We start from the raw sequence: 12,523 nt of genomic DNA, 5'->3' as shown, positions 1-12,523 counted from the left end.
GTAAAATATGAATAAATTTAAATAAATAAATATGTGTTGTTATTTTGAAAGCAGTTGTCTTCCAGAATTGGTACTGATTCAGGTAGACTTTTTATTGTAAATTTGTGAATATAATAAAAATCTTTATTCTTGTGCCTAACGGCTGTTTGTACAACTCCTTACCCTCTTCCACTCAAGAGACCATAAGTAGTCTAATTTAATCTGCTTAGTCTGAAATGTAATACCGCGTCCACATTCCACCTGCCTGGTGTTTCTTAATGCTTTATAGAACGAACTGTGTGATCGTTTTGTGCGATTAAAAAGCATCCTAATAAAGTTTCTCTTTATTCCAGAGTGGTCTGATGTACTGGCCTTTTGTACAGGTGAGTTTCAAACTGCTTAGAATGCCAACTCATGGGTCTGGTTTATATGAGCCCTAAAAGACTCTTTCTCTCTCTGTTATAGCTGACCAACTTCAGCCTCGTTCCTGTTCACTGGAGAACAGCTTACACTGGGCTCTGTGGTTTTCTGTGGGCCACTTTCCTCTGCTTTTCACAACAGGGTGGTGATGGTACCTTGAAGTCAGCTTTTACTTTCCTTTATATAAAGGGAACAAATGAAGTTGAAAGACCCCCAAAGAAATGACAAGTCAAGAACTCCCTGAAATTGCCTAATTTTTTCCCCTTAAATGCAGAGGATTGCCTGCAGATGAAGTACCCTGCTTACCAGTTATGTGCTCCATTTTGAAGAATTACTATTCTATAGACCCAATTGTTTTGTTTTGTTTTGTTTTTTTATTGCGGTACGCAGGCCTCTCACTGTTGTGGCCTCTCCCGTTGCGGAGCACAGGCTCCGGACGCGCAGGCTCAGCGGCCATGGCTCATGGGCCTAGCCTCTCCGCGGCATATGGGATCTTCCCAGACTGGGGCACGAACCCGTGTCTCCTGCATCGGCAGGCGGACTCTCAACCACTGCGCCACCAGGGAAGCCCGACCTAATTGTTTTTTAATTAGCAATGATAACTTTCAATTCTATTCAAATCTCCTTTTTTTTCATTCTAATCCGAAAGTATTATTGATACTTCTCTAGTATTTTCTCTTCCCTAATACTTTGGTTAATATCAATAACAGTGGCAGAATGGCAGTTTATAATCATTACTATTTCTGGTCTAATATTTTATTGCCAGTTGATTTAAGGAGCTTCCATTTTGATTGTACACATCTCTCTTCTAAAATCTCAGGTTATCTCTTAAACACTTTTGGCTTGGATTACCTTTGATACCAAAAATAGTCCTTATAGTTAATTTCTGTTTACACAGAATTCAATCAGGAATATGGAATAACCAGATTTTCCCCTAAAATGCTGTATAATAATTTATTGTTATGCTAATACTAAAGTTCTGCAAGTACGTTTTATGTAAGAAGAAATGTGCACAGTGTATGATTAGTGTTCTGTATAGAGTGTATTTTACTGATGTCTTCTACTTTTATAGTTTTTAATTATTTTTTTAGTTAATGTTTTTTAGTTTTCAGCATAGTCACTTGGCTAAATATCCCATTTCCTAGATATACGAAATATATAAAATATTTCACTTTTAAAAGAAATATATTGAGTGAAGTTTCTAAAAAAAATTAATAAGTTTTCTTCTGGAAGGGAGAACTCTATTCCATAAAGTTCCAGGGAAAATGGTTACCCCAAATTCACACTGATATTATCTTTTTTAAAATTAGTGCTTTAACATAAATCTTTATAGGTAATCTTTAAGGTGTACATGAGAAACTTGATCCAGTTTTTCAGATTTACTCAGTTTTTCTAACTTCAAAACCAGTGGGTTTAACAATTACTTGACTATTTCAAGAAGTTTTAGCAATTTTCACCCGAGAATTGCATCACTATTCTGTTGCTTCCCATGGAGTGTTTCACAGATTTAAAGATGTGAAGCACTGAGATGTTAATATATTTATCTTGAGAAGTTATATTTAAGATTAATTTAAGAATGTATGCCTGAATATTTTAAGCATATAATTTATATAACTTGTAATATAAATTGATATATCATAAGTAAATAACTTTTAAGATTTAAGTAAATAACTTTTAACTTTTAATGTCATAAGTAAATAACTTTTAAGATTTATTTGAATTTAACAGATATGAATATATTTTACATTATTGGGGCAAGAGTAAGGAAATTTCTAGATAGTTTAATTCTAAAATAATTTTTTTTCAGTACTTTTAAAAGTAGTTTGTACAACAGAAGAGCTATTTCACAACATATAAGACACGTTTTGTCATTTGAAAAGAATATCCAGAGTAACTATAGAAAAAACTACCTGGCAATCTTTTAGATGAGCTTCAATATTACTTATGGTGGAAGAATAGTGTTTGGGAAAATATTTCAGAAAACGAACCTTGTTTATACTGTCGAGGGGGAAAAGCTTATTATTCATAAAAGTATGATAATCTTTACTCAATAATGTGTTACTCTGTACTGTAGAGAGAATATGTAGCATGTATTCTCTGAATTTTTGCAAATAATACCCTTTTAATTTTTATGCAGGACTACTTTTTTTTTTAGCGTGAGAAATGGAACTCATTCGAAATAATGCAGTGTTTGTCTTAAAATGCTGCTGTCCTTGGTAAAACACGCTCTCAACCTTCCAGTGTTTAGAACAGAGCAGGTGGCTCTTATTCTTCTTCCAGGTTTTCCCATTCATAAGGTTTCTTTAACTTGCTTGTGTGTTGCCACCTGGCCCCTTTTCTGGCCCCCTGGTTGCTCAGGCAAAGGCAAAACCTTTCATTGATTTCCCTTGACAGAGTTGAGGTAGACTGAATTTTCAAAACAACTTGACCTAATACGTGTAGAAAACAAAAGGGAAATTTAGAGGATGTTGAAGCATTTTTTTGAAAAAAGTTTACAGAATATTGCTTTTTGATCCTGGGTCCTGGCATTTGAGGTATTTACCTTGTAACTCTAATGGCATCTACCCAGCTTTCCTACTTTTCTGATGCCCTGGTGGTCATTGTATGGTTATGCCATTGGCCACCACTACCAGGGAGTTGTCTCCTTGGCCCTGCTACCAGTAAAATCAAGCGTGCCCAGTCCCACCTTTTTGGACTCATGGTTTCCATTTCCAGTCTCAGATATAGGCCTTTTACCCAGATAACTGAAAAATGATTTCTCAGTTCAGGGGAGATCTTTTCCTTCTATACAAGTGGATGCAACCATCCTTATAGTGCACCAGGATAACCATAGTAGATAAAATTTCATAACGCTTATGTAAATAATAAATGTTATTAAAGGGCCACTGTAGGGATGTGAAGAGGGTAAACAACAAGGCGATAACTGTTAAAAGAAGTCCGTGGTCTAGTTGGGAGTATAAGTGAAGAAATTGATAATCAGGTTCTCAGGACATCTAATCCGATTCATCATTCATTGCTTGAACAACATCCGTGACAAGTGGTCAATAGAAAGCTTGAATATTACTCAAGTAATGCTTCCCACCTGTAGGTTAGTGACATAAGCAGTAGGTACTTTGAAATCATGGTGCCTGAGGCAACCTGGGAAGGCTCCATGGAGGAGATGCCTGAGCTGGGTCTTGAAGGATGGAAAGTCACAAGACTGAAGGTCTGTGAACTGGAGTGGTGATGATAGGATCAGATGAGATGAGATCTTGAAAGAGAAGAAAAAGAAAAGGCATTTAAGTTCTAAATTAGAGGGAAATTTCCATTGGCTGTTCCTCAACTTTGAATAAAGTAGATGTTTCTGTCCAGCTTACTTGTAATTAAAAATCATGCATAATTTGTAACCTATCAGTCTTTTTCATTTGTAGGAAAATTAATGAAAGTTATTCCCTTTTAGCTATATCATAGTGGGTTTGGTGAGGAAAAATTAGACAATGTGAGAGTTTGCAAGTTTGCAATTTTTTTTGCATAACAATTTCTGATAACAAGTTTGAGAGTGGCACGTAAAAATATTTTCCTCAAAATCTGTCAGTAAGGTGATTCAGCAGACAAAGTAATTACCTGCCCACTACACAGTCAGTGAAATTTTGCATTTAGGGGTTCATGAGATTTTGCATTTAGGGGTTCATTTAGGGGTTCATGAAGGGTGCTTTAGGAAAACTTTATCTTATTTGTATTGATGTTTTGGGGGGCCAGAATAAGAAAAGTGTTTAATGAATCAGAGAAATTACAGCTACTAAAAGATAATTCAAAGAGAAAAACAGTTTCACATTCTAGTACTTCATTAATAATTGCAATTTTGGTTTTTAATACTTTGAAGAAAATTTTGTTTCATTTCTTTCACTGTAAAACACATAGATATAGAGATTTAACTTTGGTATTTCAGGTTGTGTCTAAATAAGGCCTCCAAGTCAACTGTGTTAACCACAACCAAATTAAACATAGATAGTCTCTCTAATTGAGGTAGATGACCCAGAATTACAATTTCTAACTCACCCATACTTTATTTCTCTCCAAGAATTGTCATCCTTTAGGATTCATTTGAAGCTATTGAAAAATATCTTTTGCTAGGTGGGCAATTTACTTTTAGTTCAGTGAAATTTTATGTGAATTTCTATAGTGTTTGCCAAAACAAATTATACCCAGAACACGCTTAACCATATATTCTGGAGGCAGCTTTCATTTGAAATTAGGTTCATTAAATTAGAAATTTAATGGATTTTTTGTGCCTGAAGATCTTGACCTTGCATTGACTACACTTAACCTAGTTTTACCCACAATGTTTAGAATCTAAAGGAACAGAAAATGCAATTAAACAACTATTGAAAATTTTTCTTTTAATAATGGGGAATAAGTGAAAGGGGAAATCTGGAGATTAACAATAAAGGATGTACTTGGAATTTCAAGCTACTGTGAGCAGTAGCCAACCAAGTGAATAAAATGGAATAGTTAGTAACTGAGTAACATTATTGGCATATATCAGTTAGAAGCATATCTTTTTTTTAGTTCTCTTCCCCCTTGTGTCTTCCTTTCCTTAAATCTTTATTTATCCATACCTTCCTTACTTTCTCTGTCGAATGGCCATAACAAGCCCCCTTCTCCTGTCCTTCATCCCTCCCTAACCCTGACCACCCAAGACAATCCAAGGGGACAGAATAACTGTGATGAAGTTAGGGATCAGACTACTTAAGTGACATAACAGCCATGATGTAGAGAGATGGTAGCAGAGCCTCCTCTTTGGATCTTTTCTTCCCTCTGGGGGAAGAAAATGTGGAAGGATCAATCAGCCCTAGGGAGAATTTTGAAGTGAGTGAACATTCTGGAGGCAGCTTCCATTAGAAATTAGGTTCATTTTCTGAAAGTATTAGAAAGTTAATGGGTCCTTGTACTTGAAGATTTTGACCTTGAAGTGTCCCCTTTCTTTTCAGAGATCCTCTCCTTCCTCTGGATGCCCGTTCCCTGCATTCTCTCTTACTTAGTGCGATATCTTCCAAATCGTTCTCATGTCTTTTCCTCACCTCTCAAAACTCCCATTCTCTCTATCTGACTGATTTCAGCTACATTTAGAAAAGTAGGTTTATTAAGCTAATTTACTGAGATGTGGATGACAGCCTTTGTAGTTGAGTTTTGTTTTTTTGTGTTTTAATTGCTAGCACAAATGAATCTCTGGATGGAATTTTAGTAACTATTGCTGTGGTGGGAGGGGGTGGAGATAAGAGGGTATTTTGTGGCAAGAAGACCTCTGAGACACTTTACATTATGCTATCATTGCAATGTATTGTGAGCCTTCCACAATGGATAATCATTATCTGTTTGCATATTTGTATTCCCTTCTAGACTGAGCTTCTGGAGGGAAGAATATATTTCTTATGCATACTTGTATCTGAAATGTCTAGCACAGTGTTGGGCATGTAGCAGAGGCCCTGTAATACTGCTGAATGAATGAATGTAATTTGGATTTCGCATCTTTGTTTTTTGCCTCTGGACTGCTGCTGAGCAGTCTGGACTGATGGCCCTTTCATTTTCATCCCCATGTGCAGGCAGCTGTTTCTGTCTTAAGCTGGGCACAGTCCAGACCTTCACCTACTTTGGCCTCAGGCCCATAAAATTGTCTTTTCTTGGAGATGGCTATGACTTGTAGGCTTTGATGCCCCTGGCCCAACTTGCACATACCCTCTGAAAACCATCTCGTCACACCTCTCCCCAGCTCTACAAAGACTGGATTGTTTGTCTTTAATAATTGGGTGGAGGGGGCTTCCCTGGTGGCACAGTGGTTAACAGTCTGCCTGCTAATGCAGGGGACATGTGTTTGAGCCCTGGTCCGGGAAGATCCCACATGTCGCGGAGCAACTAAGCCCGTGCCCCACAACTACTGAGCCTGCGCTCTAGAGCCTGCGAGCCACAACTACTGAGCCCACGCGCCACAACTACTGAACCCCGTGCGCCTAGAGCCTGTGCTCCACAACAAGAGAAGCCACCGCAATGAGAAGCCCATGCACCGCAATGAAGGGTAGCCCCCGCTCGCCGCGACTAGAGAAAGCCCGCGCGTAGCAACCAAGACCCAACACAGCCAAAAATAAAAAAAAATTAAAAAAATTTAAAAAGGGTGGAGGGAATTCCCTGCAGTCCAGTGGTTAGAACTCCATGCTTCCACTGCAGGGGCCCTGGGTTTGATCCCTGGTCAGGGAACTAAGATCCCGCAAGCCATGTGGCATGGCCAAAACAAAAAAGGGGGAATTGGGTGGAATCTTGATAGTTGGGCCTTCTCCAAACCACTAAATTACCCTTTGTGATGGTTAGTTTTATGTGTCCACTTGACTGGGCCACGGGGTGCCCAGATACTTGGTCAGTCATTATTCTGGGTGTTTCTCTGAAGGTGTTTTTGGATGAGAGTAACATTTGTATTGGTAGACTAAGTCAAGCAGATTGCCTTCCCTAATGTGGGTGGGCCTTGTCCAATCAGCTGAAGGTCTGAATAGAACAAAAAGGCTGGCCTCATCCCAAGTAACAGAATTCTTACTGCCTGACTGCCTTCAAACTGGGTCATTGGCTTTTCTTCTACTGTTGGACTCGAACCATTGTATATATATATATACCACATCTTCTTTATCGATTCATCTATTTATGGACATTTAGGTTGCTTCCATGTCTTGGCTATTGTAAATAGTGCTGCTATGAACATTGGAGTGCATGTATCTTTTCGAATTAGAGTTTACTCCAGATATATGTCCAGGAGTGGGATTGTAGGATCATATGGTAGCTCTATTTTTAGTTTTTTAAGGAACCTCCATACTATTCTCTGTACTGGCTGCACTCATTTAACATTCCCATCAGGTCCCCTTCTGTTGTTTCAATATTATAATTGAACTGTTGTGGATATAATGGAAATAGTAAGTGGCTGTCAGGAAGTTAACTTGGAGGGTGGGAGATGGAATTCCTTTCCTTGTACCCATCTGTTAGCTTTTAGTTCTAGAATTTGAAGGGAGATAGAACAAATGAAATAAAGTAACATGTAGAGTTCAGGTTTGTTAAAGTTTCATGGGTCATTCTTTCTGAATGTCTTCTGCATAAGGGTTGTAAATTGGAAAGTTGAAACAGAAACTGCTAAACCAAAGTGAAAATATTCCCTGTCCACTTGATTTCTTCAATAGCAGGCCTCTAAATTGAAGATTAAGAGAATGTTCTTGGGGGGAAAAAGTATGTCAGTAAAGTTGTACATTTGGCCAGTTTAACTTTTTTCTATGAAAGGAAAATGGGAAAAAGTCAGTTTATGCATGGGTTGAATGCCAGAGAAAACAATATTTAGAGGACTTAATAAAGGGACATGAAGTATTAAATTAATATACTGAACAGTAACATACAGACCGACCACACAAAAATTATAATTTGCCAAGTTTTTGCAGTCTGTTTTTGCTCCATAATGATAAGTATTACTAAAGTGAACCACAATTTCCAGGCTTTTGGCCAATAATGAATTTGTGAGAACAGTATTAGAGAATCTTCTGCAGGTGATGTGTGAATTTGTTTTTTAAGGGTGATAGGTAAGTTGCTTGTAATATGTTATTTATTTACCTCTTTATCTATTTATTTATGGCTGCGTTGGGTTTTTGTTGCTGCGCCCGGGTCTCTAGTTGTGGCGAGCAGGGGCTACTCTTTGTTGCGGTGCGCGGGCTTCTCATTGCGGTGGCTTCTCTTGTTGTGGAAACAAGACCCATATATATGCTGTCTACAAGAGACCCACTTCAGACCTAGGGACACATACAGACTGAAAGTAAGGGGATGGAAAAAGATATTTCATGCAAATGGAAACTGAAAGAAAGCTGGAGTAGCAATTCTCATATCAGACAAAATAGACTTTAAAACAAAGACTATTACAAGAGACAAAGAAGGACACTACATAATGATCAAGGGATCAATCCAAGAAGAAGATATAACAATTGTAAATATTTATGCACCCAACATAGGAGGACCTCAATACATAAGGCAAATACTAACAGCCATGAAAGGGGAAATCGACAGTAACACAATCATAGTAGGGGACTTTAACACCCCACTTTCACCAATGGACAGATCATCCAAAATGAAAATAAATAAGGAAACACAAGCTTTAAATGATACATTACACTAGATGGACTTAATTTATAGGACATTCCATCCAAACACAACAGAATACACTTTCTTCTCAAGTGCTCATGGAACATTCTCCAGGATAGATCATATCTTGGGTCACAAATCAAGGCTTGGTAAATTTAATAAAATTGAAATTGTATCAAGTATCTTTTCTGACCACAACACTATGAGACTAGAAATCAATTACAGGAAAAAGTCTATTAGAAATACAAACACATGGAGGCTAAACAACGCACTGATTAACCAAGAGATCACTGAAGAAATCAAGGAGGAAATAAAAAAAGACCTAGAAACAAATGACAGTGAAAACTCGATGACCGAAAACCTATGGGATGCAGCAAAAGCAGTTCTAAGAGGGAAGTTTATAGCAATACAATCCTACCTTAAGAAACAAGAAATATCTCAAATAAACAACCTAACCTTACACCTAAAGCAATTAGAGAAAGAACAAAAAACCCCTAAAGTTAGCAGAAGGAAAGAAATCATAAAGATCAGATCAGAAATAAATGAAAAAGAAATGAAGAAAACGGTAGCAAAGATCAATAAAACTAAAAGCTGGTTCTTTGAGAAGATAAACAAAATTGATAAACCATTAGCCAGACTCATCAAGAAAAAGAGGGAGAGGACTCAAATCAATAGAATTAGAAATGAAAAAGGAGAAGTTACAACTGACACTGCAGAAATACAAAGCATCCTGAGAGACTGCTGCAAGCAACTCTATGCCAATAAAATGGACAACCTGGAAGAAATTGACAAATTCTTAGAAAGGTATAACCTTCCAAGACTGAACCAGGAAGAAATAGAAAATATGAACAGACCAATCATAAGTAATGAAATTGAAACTGTGATTAAAAATCTTCCAACAAACAAAAGTCCAGGACCAGATGGCTTCACAGCTGAATTCTATCAAACATTTAGAGAAGAGCTAACACCCATCCTTCCCAAAGTCTTCAAAAAAATTGCAGAGGAAGGAGCAGTCCCAAAGTCATTCTATGAGGCCACCATCACCCTGATACCAAAACCAGACAAAGATGTCACAAAGAAAGAAAATTACAGACCAATATCACTGATGAATATAGATGCAAAAATCCTCAACAAAATACTAGCAAACAGAATCCAACAGCACATTAAAAGGATCATACACCATGATCAAGTAGGATTTATCCCAGGGATGCAAGGATTCTTCAATATATGCAAATCAATCAGTGTGGTACAACATATTAACAAATTGAAGGAGAAAAACCATATGATCATCTCAATAGATGCAGAGAAAGCTTTTGACAAAATTCAACACCGATTTATGATAAAAACTCTCCAGAAAGTAGGCATAGAGGGAACCTACCTCAACATAATAAAGGCCATATACGACAAACCCACAGCAAACATCATTCTCAATGGTGAAAAACTGAAAGCATTTCCTCTAAGATCAGGAACAAGACAAGGATGTCCACTGTCACCACTGTTATTCACCATAGTTTTGCAAGTCCTAGCCATGGCAATCAGAGAAGAAAAACAAATAAAAAGAATACAAATTGGAAAAGAAGAAGTTTGCAGATGACATGATACTATACATAGAGAATCCTAAAGATGCCACCAGAAAACTACTAGAGCTAATCAATGAATTTGGGAAAGCTGCAGGATACAAAATTAATGCACAGAAATCTCTTGCATTCCTATATACTAATGATGAAAAATCTGAAAGAGAAATTAAGGAAACAATCCTATTTACCATTGCATCAAAAAGAATAAAATACCTAGGAATAAACCTCCTTAGGGGGACAAAAGACCTGTATGCAGAAAAGTATAAGACACTGATGAAAGAAATTAAAGATGATACAAATAGTTGGAGAGATATACCACGTTCTTGGATTGGAAGAATCAATATTGTGAAAATGACTATACTACCCAAAGCAATCTACAGATTCAATGCAATCCCTATCAAACTACCACTGGCATTTTTTACAGAACTAGAACAAAAAATCTTAAAATTTGTATGGAGACACAAAAGACCCCGAATAGCCAAAGCAGTCTTGAGGGGAAAAAGCGGAGCTGGAGGAATCAGACTCCCTGACTTCAGACTATACTACAAAGCTACAGTAATCAAGGCAATATGGTACTGACACAAAAACAGAAACATAGATCAATGGAACAAGATAGAAAGCCCAGAGATGAACCCACGCATCTGTGGTCAACTAATCTATGACAAAGGAGGCAAGGATATACAATGGAGAAAAGACAGTCTCTTCAATAAGTGGTGCTGGGAAAACTGGACAGCTACATGTAAAAGAATGAAATTAGAACACTTCCTAACACCATACACAAAAATAAACTCAAAATGGATTAAAGACCTAAATGTAAGACCGGACATCATAAAACTCTTAGAGGAAAATATAGGAAGAACACTCTTTGACATAAATCACAGCAAGATATTTTTTGATCCACCTCCTAGAGTAATGGAAATAAAAACAAAAACAAACAAATGGGACCTAATGAAACTTAAAAGCTTTTGCACAGCAAAGGAAACCATAAACAAGACAAAAAGACAACCCTCAGAAAGGGAGAAAATATTTGCAAATGAATCAATGGACAAAGGATTAATCTCCAAAATATATAAACAGCTCATGCAGCTTAATGATAAAAAAAAACCCAACCCAATCCAAAAGTGGGCAGAAGAGCTAAACAGACATTTCTTCAAAGAAGACATACAGATAGCCAAGAAGCACATGATAAGTTGCTCAACATCACTAATTATTAGAGAAATGCAAATCAAAACTACAATGAGGTATCACCTCACACCAGTTAGAATGGGCATCATCAGGAAATCTACAAAAAACAAATGCTGGAGAGGGTGTGGAAAAAAGGGAACCCTCTTGCACTGTTGGTGGGAATGTAAATTGATACAGCCAGTATGGAGAACAGTATGGAGGTTCCTTAAAAAGCTAAAAATAGAATTACCATATGATCCAGCAATCCCACTACTGGGCATATACCCAGAGAAAACCATAATTCAAAAAGACACATTCACCCCAATGTTCATTGCAACACTATTTACAATAGCCAGGTCATGGAAGCAACCTAAATGCCCATCGACAGACGAATGGATAAAGAAGTTGTGGTACATATATACAATGGAATATTACTCAGCCATAAAAAAGGAATGAAATTGGGTCATTTGTTGTGATGTGGATGGATCTAGAGACTGTCATACAGAGTGAAGTAAGTCAGAAAGAGAAAAACAAATATCGTATATTAACGCATGTATGTGGAACCTAGAAAAATGGTACAGATGGACCGGTTTGCAGGGCAGAAATTGAGACACAGATGTAGAGCACAAACGTATGGACACCAAAGGGGGAAGGCGGCGGGTGGGTGGGGGGGTGTGGTGTGATGAATTGGGCGATTGGGATTGACATGTATACACTGATGTGTATAAAATTGATGACTAATAAGAGCCTGCTGTATAAAAAAAATTAATTAAACAACAACAACAACAACAAAATCCAAATGTTTATTGAACTGAGTACCTACTCTAGTTTTAAAGTTGTTTTTCAAAGCCCAGTCCCCGATACCTTGCTACAAAGCCATCTCTGCCTGTTCTGGCTTTTGTTACACTTCTTTTCTCCTGACTCTGAGAGCATTTATAGTCTGTACCAGATAATTTAGCACTTTATTTTGTTTTATTCTCTATTATAAGCTATTTTGTATGTATTATATTTTCTCCCAATGAAATTGGAGCTCTTCCAAGTTAAGGGTTATATTTTATATTTCTTCTGTATCCCTGTAGCCCAATGCTTTGCCCAAAGGAGTTCAAGAAATACTGGTTGGTTGACTTCTGTGTAAATGAGTACTGACAATGGCACTAATTGCATTCATGCATAGAAACCCCCTGAAGTTGAAGAAAGTAGATTTCTTTGACTTTACTAACCAGTGTAATAAGTAATATACCATTAAA

At 37.2% G+C, this 12,523-nt stretch overlaps 1 protein-coding gene across 1 annotated transcript in view; it reads left to right on the top strand.

Annotated features, from left to right (window-relative positions):
* Positions 1–336: 336 nt before the first annotated feature.
* The window catches only part of LOC137218175 (uncharacterized), a gene marked incomplete at its 3' end in the record, with an annotated part of 28,073 nt that continues 15,886 nt past the window's right edge, over positions 337–12,523 (top strand). The window contains exons 1-2 of the mRNA XM_067724955.1: positions 337–362; positions 445–550. Of these exons, the coding sequence (XP_067581056.1) occupies positions 342–362; positions 445–550 (127 nt within the window). The remainder of the gene's footprint in view (positions 363–444; positions 551–12,523) is intronic.

This window comes from Pseudorca crassidens, unplaced genomic scaffold (assembly GCF_039906515.1).
Source record: "Pseudorca crassidens isolate mPseCra1 unplaced genomic scaffold, mPseCra1.hap1 Scaffold_313, whole genome shotgun sequence".
Lineage (NCBI taxonomy): Eukaryota > Metazoa > Chordata > Mammalia > Artiodactyla > Delphinidae > Pseudorca > Pseudorca crassidens.
The sequence above is the reverse complement of the archived record's forward strand: the minus strand, read 5'-3'. Positions and strand labels throughout refer to the sequence as shown.